The 12338-nt window shown below is 43.3% G+C and overlaps 1 protein-coding gene across 1 annotated transcript in view; it reads right to left on the bottom strand.

Annotated features, from left to right (window-relative positions):
- yeats2 (YEATS domain containing 2) overlaps positions 1 to 12338 on the bottom strand; it is a 65626-nt gene that overhangs the window by 36310 nt on the left and 16978 nt on the right. Inside the window, exons 8-13 of the mRNA XM_038963578.1 lie at positions 10581 to 10692; positions 10227 to 10271; positions 9843 to 10041; positions 7343 to 7585; positions 6795 to 6962; positions 3387 to 3481 (exon numbers count right to left, since the gene is read on the bottom strand). Coding sequence (XP_038819506.1) covers positions 3387 to 3481; positions 6795 to 6962; positions 7343 to 7585; positions 9843 to 10041; positions 10227 to 10271; positions 10581 to 10692 — 862 coding nt within the window. The remainder of the gene's footprint in view (positions 1 to 3386; positions 3482 to 6794; positions 6963 to 7342; positions 7586 to 9842; positions 10042 to 10226; positions 10272 to 10580; positions 10693 to 12338) is intronic.

Genomic DNA, 12338 nt, shown 5'->3' with positions numbered 1-12338 from the left:
CCCTGCTAGTTGATGATAATCCTAGTCATATTAGCAACCCTGCTAGTTGATGATAATCCTAGTCATATTAGTAACCCTGCTAGTTGATGATAATCCTAGTCATATTAGTAACCCTGCTAGTTGATGATAATCCTAGTCATATTAGTAACCAACCCATGCTAGTTGATGATAATCCTAGTCATATTAGTAACCCTGCTAGTTGATGATAATCCTAGTCATATTAGTAACCCTGCTAGTTGATGATAATCCTAGTCATATTAGTAAACCATGCTAGTTGATGATAATCCTAGTCATATTAGTAACCAACCCATGCTAGTTCATGATAATCCTAGTCATATTAGTAACCAACCCATGCTAGTTCATGATAATCCTAGTCATATTTGCAACCCATGCTAGTTGATGATAATCCTAGTCATATTAGTAAACCATGCTAGTTGATGATAATCCTAGTCATATTAGTAACCAACCCATGCTAGTTGATGATAATCCTAGTCATATTAGTAACCCTGCTAGTTGATGATAATCCTAGTCATATTAGTAACCTTGCTAGTTGATGATAATCCTAGTCATATTAGCAGCCCTGCTAGTTGATGATACTCCTAGTCATATTAGTAACCCTGCTAGTTGATGATAATCCTAGTCATATTAGCAGCCCTGCTAGTTGATGATACTCCTAGTCATATTAGTAACCTTGCTAGTTGATGATAATCCTAGTCATATTAGTAACCCTGCTAGTTGATGATAATCCTAGTCATATCAGTAACCCTGTTAGTTGATGATAATCCTAGTCATATTAGCAGCCCTGCTAGTTGATGATAATCCTAGTCATATTAGCAACCCTGCTAGTTGATGATAATCCTAGTCATATTAGTAACCCTGCTAGTTGATGATAATCCTAGTCATATTAGCAACCCTGCTAGTTGATGATAATCCTAGTCATATTAGCAACCCTGCTAATTGATGATAATCCTAGTCATATTAGCAACCCTACTAGTTGATGATAATCCTAGTCATATTAGTAACCCATGTTAGTTGATGCATCTTTCTTAATTTCTGTGACATGAAACCACTCCAGCATACTCTGCGCTTTGAGAATGTTTTTTCCCGCTAATTGCATTTGGGAACATTTGTGCACATTCTTAAGCTTATAATTGTTGCATGAATTCATATATTTTCCCGCCATAATTACACCAACAATCACAAATGACAGATGAGCTTGCTTTGTAATGTTCATAATACAATAAATGTATTACTAGTAAGAAGTTGTGGTACATTACTCAATTCAATTTATTTTTGTGACCCAAGTCTTTTAACCAGTGTATGTTAAAATAAATTATTTACATACAATAGTAAAAAGTGAAACAGATAAACAGTTCTACAACTGAACATCAAGAATCAGTGCCTGCCCTGCCACAAAATGCTGAGTGATACGACTTATTTATTATTATTAGTTCAGGGCTCTAATGCAAAAAAATATTTGACAAGGACTACATACTGTTAGTTGATATTCATGAGCATACAAATAAATTCAGGAGTACAATTAAATTGTAAAAGTATAAAATCGTGTGTATAAATGGTTTTTGGAGTGTTCCATGCTCAATGAATCACAACGTACCCCCAAATATATGAGTCATTAGATGAGACAAAAATGTCCAGCTGCCCCTTTAAGGGGCGGGCCATTACGGTGATAAGGGCACTCAGTAGCTGTGTTCGAATACCCATACTAACATATTGTATTCTACATACTTAATGAGTATATACTACATACTATTAGTTCATTTTAGTATACTGTAAATTAACAGTATCCTTCAGTTGAGCGTACTAGCTCTTCACCTGTCTACCGGAAGTTGATGCTGTTGCTATGCAACCTCTCGCTAGCGTAACAAATTACTAGTTAGACATTTTACGACTTTGGGTGTGTTCTTAAATTCAATCTGGAGTGCCAGAGTGCGCTCGTAAATTCAAAGCGTTGTCAGATGGTCCGTTTGTAAATTCAGATTGTTGTCAGATGGTCCGTTTGTAAATTCAGAGTGTTGTCAGTGGTCCGTTTGTAAAATCAGAGTGTGTAGTTCTCGGAGCGCACACTGGACGCTCGGGCCGAGGAGTAGGGTTGATTTGAGCATTCTGACCTTACAACGGCAGTCAAGCACCCAAGCTAACGTCGGCTAGCTTGCTAGACACAAATGAGACCACTCTGACCATTTACTCGCACTAGCAGAGCTGGTTAGGCTGTTTCATGTTATCTAGAGCGTTGGTGACTAACTGTGCTGCTGGCAACAATTTAATTACGCTTTTTGCAGACGTTTACTGACACCGGCCATATTCAACGGGTGTTGAGCGCTCGTAAATTCATTATTCTCCGCTCTGTGACACCGGCCATATTCAACGGGTGTTGAGCGCTCGTAAATTCATTATTCTCCGCTCTGGTACACTCGGACGAGAGTGCTCTGAAATCGGAGTAGATAGCCAGAGCGAATTTACGAAAGCACCCATTGAGAACGCACAACGACAAAAACCATTTAGCTAAGCTAAGAATGACGGGAATAACCAAGTCAATAAACGTTGGGTCGTTAGTTAGATAGCCTATAGTTAATATACTGGCAAGTTTGATATATAAGTAGCCAACTAACGTTAGGTAGCTAGCTAACATACTGCTGTAATAATATGCTATGTTGTTCGTAAGGACAGCGTAGTTAACACATTGTCAACCAACATATGGTGTAAGGTAACTTATTTGAAAAGTCATTACTTTATTACATTGTTCAACATTTGTCATAATTAGTTAAAGCAATGAATTTCTATCCGCTCTCGTACTTTGGCTGCATATTTCCGCCATTTTCGTCGAATCTGAAATCGAGGTGAAGCCACGCCCATTTCCTGAAGAAATGCATATGGGCCCTAAAGTACGGAAATAGTGTCATCTGCGCGTATACTTCATATTTTGGCGCATTTAGTAGGACATCCGGGAACTTTTGGCATTCTAACTATATCCATACTATGACCAATAAGCATACTATATACTCAATTCACGTCACAAATTGCACAGTTAGTATGAGTATTCGAACACAGCTAGTGTGATTCTATGTTTATCTGTGTAAAATGTGAAGCACAAATAAGCATCTAATGACTCACTTAGCTGTTTTATGAGTTGTCTGAGGCAGGTGTTAGATTACGCGCGTTTTCAAGTGCAACGTTAATAACAATAGTTTTGGGAAACAGTTCTGAGATTTAACAATGCTCCTGTGAAGGTTCTAACAATTAACTTAGCCATAAGATGCTTTTGGGAAATCGGGCCCTGGATATTAAAATGTTTTGCTGAATATTTTACCGTGGTGACACGGCCATTGACATTTGAGCGATCTCTATGTCAGCTCTGTGTAACTCACCTTGACCCCTGAGGACAGGAAGCTGCCTGTGTGAACCTTGGGGGCCGGAGAGCGAGTCCCCTGGGCCGCAACCGACTGCTTGGCTGTGGGACTTCCTGTAAGACAGAGACCATCAATCAATTATCAAAATGTATTTTGGTCACTGCCTGAAACTGGGTCCTGGTAATGGTCAGGTCAGGTCAGGTTCACAAGGATATTGAATTCAAAAGCTTTAGGTGGGTTACAGCACTAAAACTAAGCTATTGAGAGAAAAAGAGAAACTAAGGAAAACTAAGTGAATCAGCTCAAACTCCAGCTTGAAATAACATGAAACACTTTAAACCCCTCTGCCCGCCCTGGATCAGTTGAAACTAAGCGTTGGTGGATGTATGGGATATGGGAGAGGCTGTGTGGGAGAGCAGAGCACATGACTGGAATGTGAATGGGAGCTACAAAGCGATGAAGTACAGCAGTGGGAGAATGTGATTTCACTGTGCTCCACTTGAGACTGACACTGATACATTGAACGGCCAAATGCCAACACGCACATTCTGTAATTGAATTTACAATGAAGCGTAGCCTAGTCAGTATACACCAGGGATGGGCAACTGGCGGCCCTGTGCACAAAATAATGTAGGCCCCGGATCAAATTACAAAAACAAAAAATATATACAATGCGTTCGGGAAGAATTCAGACCCGATTACTTTCTACACATTTTGTTACGTTACAGCCTCATTCTAAAATGTATTAAATATATTGGCTACTTAAAAGATTCATAAATAAACTCAGCAAAAAAAGAAACGTCCTCTCACTGTCAACTGGGTTAATTTTCAGCAAACTTAACATGTGGAAATATTTGTATGAACATAACAAGATTCAACAACTGAGACATAAACTGAACGAGTTCCACAGACCTGTGACTAACAGTAATGGAATAATGTGTCCCTGAACAAAGGGGGGGGGGGGGGGTCAAAATCAAAAGTAACAGTCGGTATCTGGTGTGGCCATCAGCTGCATTAAGTACTGCAGTGCATCTCCTCCTCATGGACTGCACCAGATTTGCCAGTTCTTGCTGTGAGATGTTCCCGGACATTTCTGGGGGGGGAATGGCCCTAGCCCTCACCCTCCGATCCAACAGGTCCCAGATGTGGTCAATGGGATTGAGATCTGGGCTCTTCGCTGCCCATGGCAGAACACTGACATTCCTGTCTTGCAGGAAATCACGCACAGAACGAGCAGTATGGCTGGTGGCATTGTCATGCTGGAGGGTCATGTCAGGATGAGCCTGTAGGAAGGGTACTACATGAGGGAAGAGGATGTCTTCTCTGTAACGCACAGTGTTGAGATTGCCTGCAATGACAACAAGCTCAGTCCGATGATGCTGTGACACACCGCCCCAGACCATGACGGACCCTTCACTTCCAAATCGACCCCGCTCCAGAGTACAGGCCTCGGTGTAACGCTCATTCCTTGGACGATAAATGCGAATCAGACCATCACCCCTGGTGAGACAAAACCGCGACTCGTCAGTGAAGAGCACTTTTTGAGAGTCCTGTCTGGTCCAGTGATGGTGGGTTTGTGCCCATAGGCGACGTTGTTGCCGGTGATGTCTGGTGAGGACCTGCCTTACAACAGGCCTTCAAGCCCTCAGTCCAGCCTCTCTCAGCCTATTGCGGACAGTCTGAGCACTGATGGAGGGATTGTGCATTCCTGGTGTAACTCGGGCAGTTGTTGTTGCCATCCTGTACCTGTCCCGCAGGTGTGATGTTCGGCTGTACTGGTCCTGTGCAGCTGTTGTTACACATGGTCTGCAACTGCGAGGATGAACAGCTGTCCGTCCTGTCTCCCTGTAGCGCTGTCTTAGGCATCTCACAGTACGGACATTGCAATTTATTACCCTGGCCACATCTGAAGTCCTCATGCCTCCTTACAGCATGCCTAAGGCACGTTCACGCAGATGAGCAGGGACCCTGGGCATCTATTCTTTTGGTGTTTTTCAGAGTCAGTAGAAAGGCCTCTTTAGTGTCCTAAGTTTTCATAACTGTGACCTTAATTGCCTACCGTCTGTAAGCTGTTAGTGGCTTAATGACCGTTCCACAGGTGCATGTTCATTAATTGTTTATGGTTCATTGAACCAAGCATGGGAAACAGTGTTTAAACCCTTTACAATGAAGATCTGTGAAGTTATTTGGATTTTTACGAATTATCTTGAAAGACAGGGTCCTGAAAAGGGGACGTTTCTTTTTTGCTGAGTTTATAAAATATATTTTGATTTGTTAAACACTTTTTGGTTACTACATGATTGCATGTGTGTTATTTCATAGTTTTGATGTCTTCACTATTATTCTACAATGTAGAAAATAGTAAATATAAAGAAAAACCCTTGAATGAGTAGGTGTGTTCAAACTTTTGACTGGTACTGTATATATATATTTTATGGAATTCAGTCCGGGTCTGAATTTACTGTAGAATACACAAGGTGCAATTTCGAACGTTGGTTGTGCATCAGCAGTTTTGCTCTTGTTATGTCAGTCACTCAAACAGCCCATGTCAGTTAACTTTTTTTTTGATTGGTAAGTTAGTCTAAACAGCGATTTCAACTTGTAGTAATCATGGTCGAATTCCCGAATTCCCGCCCCATACTAATTTCACTTAGGGCCCCCAAAAGGCTAGTGATAGGCTCTGACTGCATGTTTGGGTCTGCATGTGGGTACACACTGCAGCCCCTCATGATGAGTTCAGATTACCCATCCCTGGTACAAAGTTACCCATCTCTGGTATACAAACACAAAAGAGTTCCTCAATCTCACACACAGCCTCCCACGCTGTATACCTGCGAATTCTATAGCAATCTCACTCACACACACCTCTGAATGTCTAACCCCCCCCCGCACTGTCCAGTAATCTGTCCCTGACACTGAGCCACGGAACACAGCAGTACTTCCTGTCACAATGGAAGCCCCTCTCATACCATCAAAAAGCTGCAGCATTATACAAGTCATGATTTATGGAGAGAGAGACAGAAGGAGGGAGAGAGAGAGACTAAGAGAGAGAGATCGGAGACAACTGAAAGGGTTCAGGCTTAGGAGCGTTAGAGAATATAGTCAACTGTGGAGGTTTATCAGTATCAGAGGAGAGGAGAGAAGTAAGAGTGCACTAGATTCAGCCTTGGGATGTTTGTAACGGTGGTGTGTAGGAGGGGAACGTTGGCCCTACAGTGGCCGAGGAGAGCCTACAACACCATTATCATGTGCTGTGTGGGAGGCACAGTCTACAGTACATCCTCACATTGTGCTGCAGGAGCTAACCCAAAAAACCTAACCCAAATCATAACTTTAACCATTAGGGAAAACCAGCGAAACTGTTCTTAGATCAGTGTCTAGAATCTAGGGGCAAGAGTGGAGCTGTCGAGCAGAGCAGTAGCGTACCTGTGGAGGCGCCGGAGTTCGCTGCCATGCCGATGACCTGGCCGGGCTTGTCGACAATGATGTAAGGGTTGTTGAGTACGGAGGAGCCCTGTTTGGTGTGTACCGGGGTGGAGGTGTGGGTACGGGGGAGGGGGAGGGGCGAGTGGCAGGGTGTGGAGATGGGTGAACCTTTGGGATCAAAACAAAATCACAAACAACATGCTCATTATAAAGATATTCATTTTAAAACATGCATTTTTCTAAAGCTCTGTATCTTAAAAAAAAAGCCCATGAACAAAAATCGATTTTAAAGATTTCCTTAATGCGCTTGTGCCTCATATTTGAAATTCAAAACCTTTTCAATCTTAACAGAGACAGTGTTTTAATACTGAGATTGGCCTATAGTTTCTTAATTTTGGGGGGAATAACGAAACAAATCAAACAAATGTCTCCACTGACACTGACTATGAAAACAAAAATCTGAATAACACCATTGAATTATTAATCAACTCACAACCCCTTCCCTCCCCCCACTCCAATACGGCCAGATCCCATTGGGAGATAGTTACCTGACACAATCTTACAGCTCATGGTGATTGGCTGAAAGGATTTCCCGGGGGACTCAGAGGGGCTGGGCAACTGTCCCTGGGGGACGATCTTACAGCTGGCCGTGATTGGCTGGAAGGCCGAGTTGCCATGGGAACCCAGTGTGATCTTCTCGGTGACTTTAGGACGGGACGGGGTGCGTTCCGAAGCTGAGGGGGGCGCGCTGTACACCCCAGACCTCCCAGTCTCTGTTTTGACGGGCAGACCTGGACGGAAGGGGAAGATAATAAAGAGAAAGGAAGGGAGAGAGAGTGAGGAGGATGATAACCATTAAAATCCACTCTAGGCATAATCTTCATTATAATTATCCTCATCCTGGCACAGAGAGATAGGCAGAGAGAGATGATTTCTCAGTGCAGTGTCGTCAATAATTCACTATAGGCCTGCGGAGGAAAGGATTTAAAGAAACAAAAAAGAGAAATCATAGAAAATCATGGCACACTTGGACAGGTCGTGATTCACTGGAAAGGAGAAATTGACATAATTCCGATGGAAACAGTTACAGCTACAGTGGGGCAAAAAAGTATTTAGTCGGCCACCAATTGTGCAAGTTCTCCCACTTAAAAAGATGAGAGAGGCCTGTAATTTTCATCATAGGTACACTTCAACTATGACAGACAAAATGAGAAAAGAAAATCCAGAAAATCACATTGTAGGATTTTTTATGAATTTATTTGCAAATTATGGTGGAAAATAAGTATTTGGTCACCTACAAACAAGCAAGATTTCTGGCTCTCACCTGTAACTTCTTCTTTAAGAGGCTCCTCTGTCCTCCACTCATTACCTGTATTAATGGCACCTGTTTGAACTTGTTATCAGTATAAAAGACACCTGTCCACAACCTCAAACAGTCACACTCCAAACTCCACTATGGCCAAGACCAAAGAGCTGTCAAAGGACACCAGAAACAAAATTGTAGACCTGCACCAGGCTGGGAAGACTGAATCTACAATAGGTAAGCAGCTTGGTTTGAAGAAATCAACTGTGGGAGTAATTATTAGGAAATGGAAGACATACAAAACCACTGATAATCTCCCTCGATCTGGGGCTCCACGCAAGATCTCACCCCGTGGGGTCAAAATGATCACAAGAACGGTGAGCAAAAATCCCAGAACCACACGGGGGGACCTAGTGAATGACCTGCAGAGAGCTGGGACCAAAGTAACAAAGCCTACCATCAGTAACACACTACGCCGCCAGGGACTCAAATCCTGCAGTGCCAGACGTGTCCCCCTGCTTAAGCCAGTACATGTCCAGGCCCGTCTGAAGTTTGCTAGAGAGCATTTGGATGATCCAGAAGAAGATTGGGAGAATGTCATATGGTCAGATGAAACCAAAATAGAACTTTTTGGTAAAAACTCAACTCGTCGTGTTTGGAGGACAAAGAATGCTGAGTTGCATCCAAAGAACACCATACCTACTGTGAAGCATGGGGGTGGAAACATCATGTTTTGGGGCTGTTTTTCTGCAAAGGGACCAGGACGACTGATCCGTGTAAAGGAAAGAATGAATGGGGCCATGTATCGTGAGATTTTGAGTGAAAACCTCCTTCCATCAGCAAGGGCATTGAAGATGAAACGTGGCTGGGTCTTTCAGCATGACAATGATTCCAAAAACACCGCCCGGGCAACGAAGGAGTGGCTTCGTAAGAAGCATTTCAAGGTCCTAGAGTGGCCTAGCCAGTCTCCAGATCTCAACCCCATAGAAAATCTTTGGAGGGAGTTGAAAGTCTGTGTTGCCCAGCAACAGCCCCAAAAACATCACTGCTCTAGAGGAGATCTGCATGGAGGAATGGGCCAAAATACCAGCAACAGTGTGTGAAAACCTTGTGAAGACTTACAGAAAACGTTTGACCTCTGTCATTGCCAACAAAGTATTGAGATAAACTTTTGTTATTGACCAAATACTTATTTTCCACCATAATTTGCAAATAAATTCATTAAAAATCCTACAATGTGATTCTCTGGATTTTTTCTCCTCATTTTGTATGTCATAGTTGAAGTGTACCTATGATGAAAATTACAGGCCTCTCTCATCTTTTTAAGTGGGAGAACTTGCACAATTGGTGGCTGACTAAATACTTTTTTGCCCCACTGTACATGTTCTGCAGTGCACCGTGTGTTTGGATCTTCTTTGAATCTTCTATGGTGTAGACCAGGGTTTCCCAAACACAGTCCTAGGGTCCCCCCCTGGGTGCACGTTTTGGTTTTTGCCCTAGCACTACACAGCTGACTCAAATAACCAACTCATCGTCATGCTCTGATTATTTGAATCAGCTGTGTAGTGCTAGGGTAAAAACCAAAACGTGCACCCGGGGGGGGGGGGGGGGGGTGTATATGGCAGGACCCAGTTTGGGGAACCCTGGTGTAGACTAGAGTTAAAAGTCTCATTCACATTCCTAGCTGATAGAACAGGTGAGTGAAAAGGTAGACTTGAATGTATATAACCTCCCATGCATCTCACCTTTCTCTGCGATGGTGGGGTGGTTGTCCTGTGAGAGGGGGAGTGGAGAGCTGCAGCGGCCAGAGAGAGGGCCTGGGGTTTGGGGCAGGAAGGATGGGGACGAGGGGCTGGCTGCACGCTGGTGGTGGTGGGCATGGGAGGAGGAAGAGAGCACATAGTCTTCCCCCAGGGAGTTCCTGTGGAGCTCGACATCCACCACCTGAGAGGAAAGTAAGTTCAAGGGTCAAAGTTCACAGTGGTAAAAAACAAAAACCGGCGTATTCAACACAACGAGTCAAGTCTGAGATCAGTGCTGGGGCTATGGTCCCATGAAATGTAAGACAGGTGTCTTGCTAGTAGACTTGATAGAGAAGTTTGAACACAGTAAATAAATAACAGACTTACTGTTTCTGCCCCCAGTGTCTGCAGGCCTGTGTAAGTTCTGTCGAGCTATAGGGAGAGACAGTAGGATTTATTATGCACTTTTAAATAGAGAAAAAAAAAACATTCAAAACTGTGTAAAAAATAAGAAAGAAACCATATCAGTGAATCTCACTTAAGAAATCAAAAAGCCTGTGAGAAACCTTTAGAACATTCTCAAGTAGCTAGACTTATACAACTTTAAAGAACCACTACTGCCACTTAATTGGCAACCAAGAGTCCTCTTTTGAGGAAGACGGAGAGAGACAGAAGTGCTCCTCTGTGGACGAAACATGCGTTTCCAGTGCAAATAAAGATGTAATGAATCTACAATCGGACCTTGAGGTGGTGTATGATGTCTATGCGTTTGTTGCGGGGGTCTTTGAAGTGGATCTGGATGCGGACAGGGAACTCCCCCCAGCCACGACGTGTCAGGTGGAACGGAGGCTCACTAACAACGGACACATTTAGAGTCATGAACAACACACACACTTAGATCAGGGACAAACACATTTTGAATACTTTATGACACACACACACAGACACACCATGGTTTGAGAATAAACATCATCCATGAAAACAACATCATAACTACCCCTTTAAGTATTAAATACAGCCAGACAGAGAAGGTATCCCATCACCCCCTATACTCTTGACTCATTGCTCTTTGTAGACATTCTACCCCAAATTCAATGAGCGGGAAGCTTTCTCCCTCATCTCCTCTCTCTTTGAAGCCTGCGGTTCTTATCCTTGTGGCCCAGAGCCTGAGCTGACAGTGTGTCTGTCCGCTTGCGCTTTATTCCCACACTTGAAGACCTTAGATGTGTTAGAATCAGCAAACAGCTTGAGCTACATCTCTGTGGGGTTCAGTACGTTTGAATCCTCTGCTCAGTCAGTCAGTCGGGATGCATCTATCGGGGGTTACTGAAACCTTTGTGTCTCGTCAGCTTAAAACAGCCAGAGGGCTGAGGATTTTTGGGGATTCAGAATGGGGATGTAAAGCAGGATCAACCTGCATGCCGTGTCAGCGCTCGAAGCAATCCGGGGCCTGAAGTATTCTGAGGTATTAGATATTCGTTTTCTGAGTGATTACACTGTCTGTAGGTAAAGGGTGTGTCAGCACGGTTAGTCACGACTCATGTGTACTGTTGACTCCATTTCTGACTCATACTGCTCACACAAATCACAGGAACTAAAGTATATGTTTCAGACGCGTCAGGGGGCTCCGTGCAGAAGTTGCCCTTAGGCACAGGTCTAGGATCAGCTTTCCTACCACAAATCCCAAAGGGCAAGCTGGTCTTAGAGCAGTGTCAAGGGGCAACTTGATCTAATGCCTGTGGGCTGGCTAGAAGGTTTATCTGCATTGTCTCATGTCACAAGGGGCACTATTACTCCAAGGCATTTCAGTTTGATTACTACGATGGGAGTGTTAAGACATTCCCAGCAGAACAGTTCGGAAGAGTTTGTGCAGATACAGTATTATGAAGACATTTTGTGCCATTTTTGTTTGTTTTGGACTTCGGCAAGGGTTTTTCGACTGTTCGGGCACAAATAAATGTCTTGAGGCAAGACAAAGTCGGAAGCCAAAGTCGACGCCCCTTTGTCGGTGATTGGTCAACAGTAGGGATTCTTCAATAAAGTCTTTGTTGTCAATAAACGAGAGACGAGTCGTTTTCATGCACATTTTTTCACTTGAGAAATACTGCACCAAACATCTTAGTTAGATGTCAAATCATGGGACTAAGATCTCTTCTGCAAAAACGTGAAAATGAAAAGCAGATTTCTTGAGTTAACGTAGATTCATTCTGACTATTTAGCTACGGCGTCTCAAAATGGACAAACAGCACTAGTGTCTTTTTCAGTTTTCAAGCTAAAGTTTTTTAGGGGAGTATGCGAGCACACTCGTTCGGTTCGCCTAGCCGAGCTGAAGCTTGCTGACGCCTTTATCAAGGTGTACACTCGGTTCTTCTCGGGTCCAAAAAGCTGGACCAGGACCCGAACGGACAACCAGACCTAGACCCCAGAAATATGATTATCCTTTATTTTCTGGTTAACGAATAGGTCTTTATATGTTGGCTAGGCCTTCTATAACTACTA

This window comes from Salvelinus namaycush, chromosome 25 (assembly GCF_016432855.1).
Source record: "Salvelinus namaycush isolate Seneca chromosome 25, SaNama_1.0, whole genome shotgun sequence".
Classification (NCBI taxonomy): Eukaryota; Metazoa; Chordata; class Actinopteri; order Salmoniformes; family Salmonidae; genus Salvelinus; species Salvelinus namaycush.
Note: the sequence above shows the minus strand (reverse complement) of the source record. Positions and strands in the feature narration are given on the sequence as shown.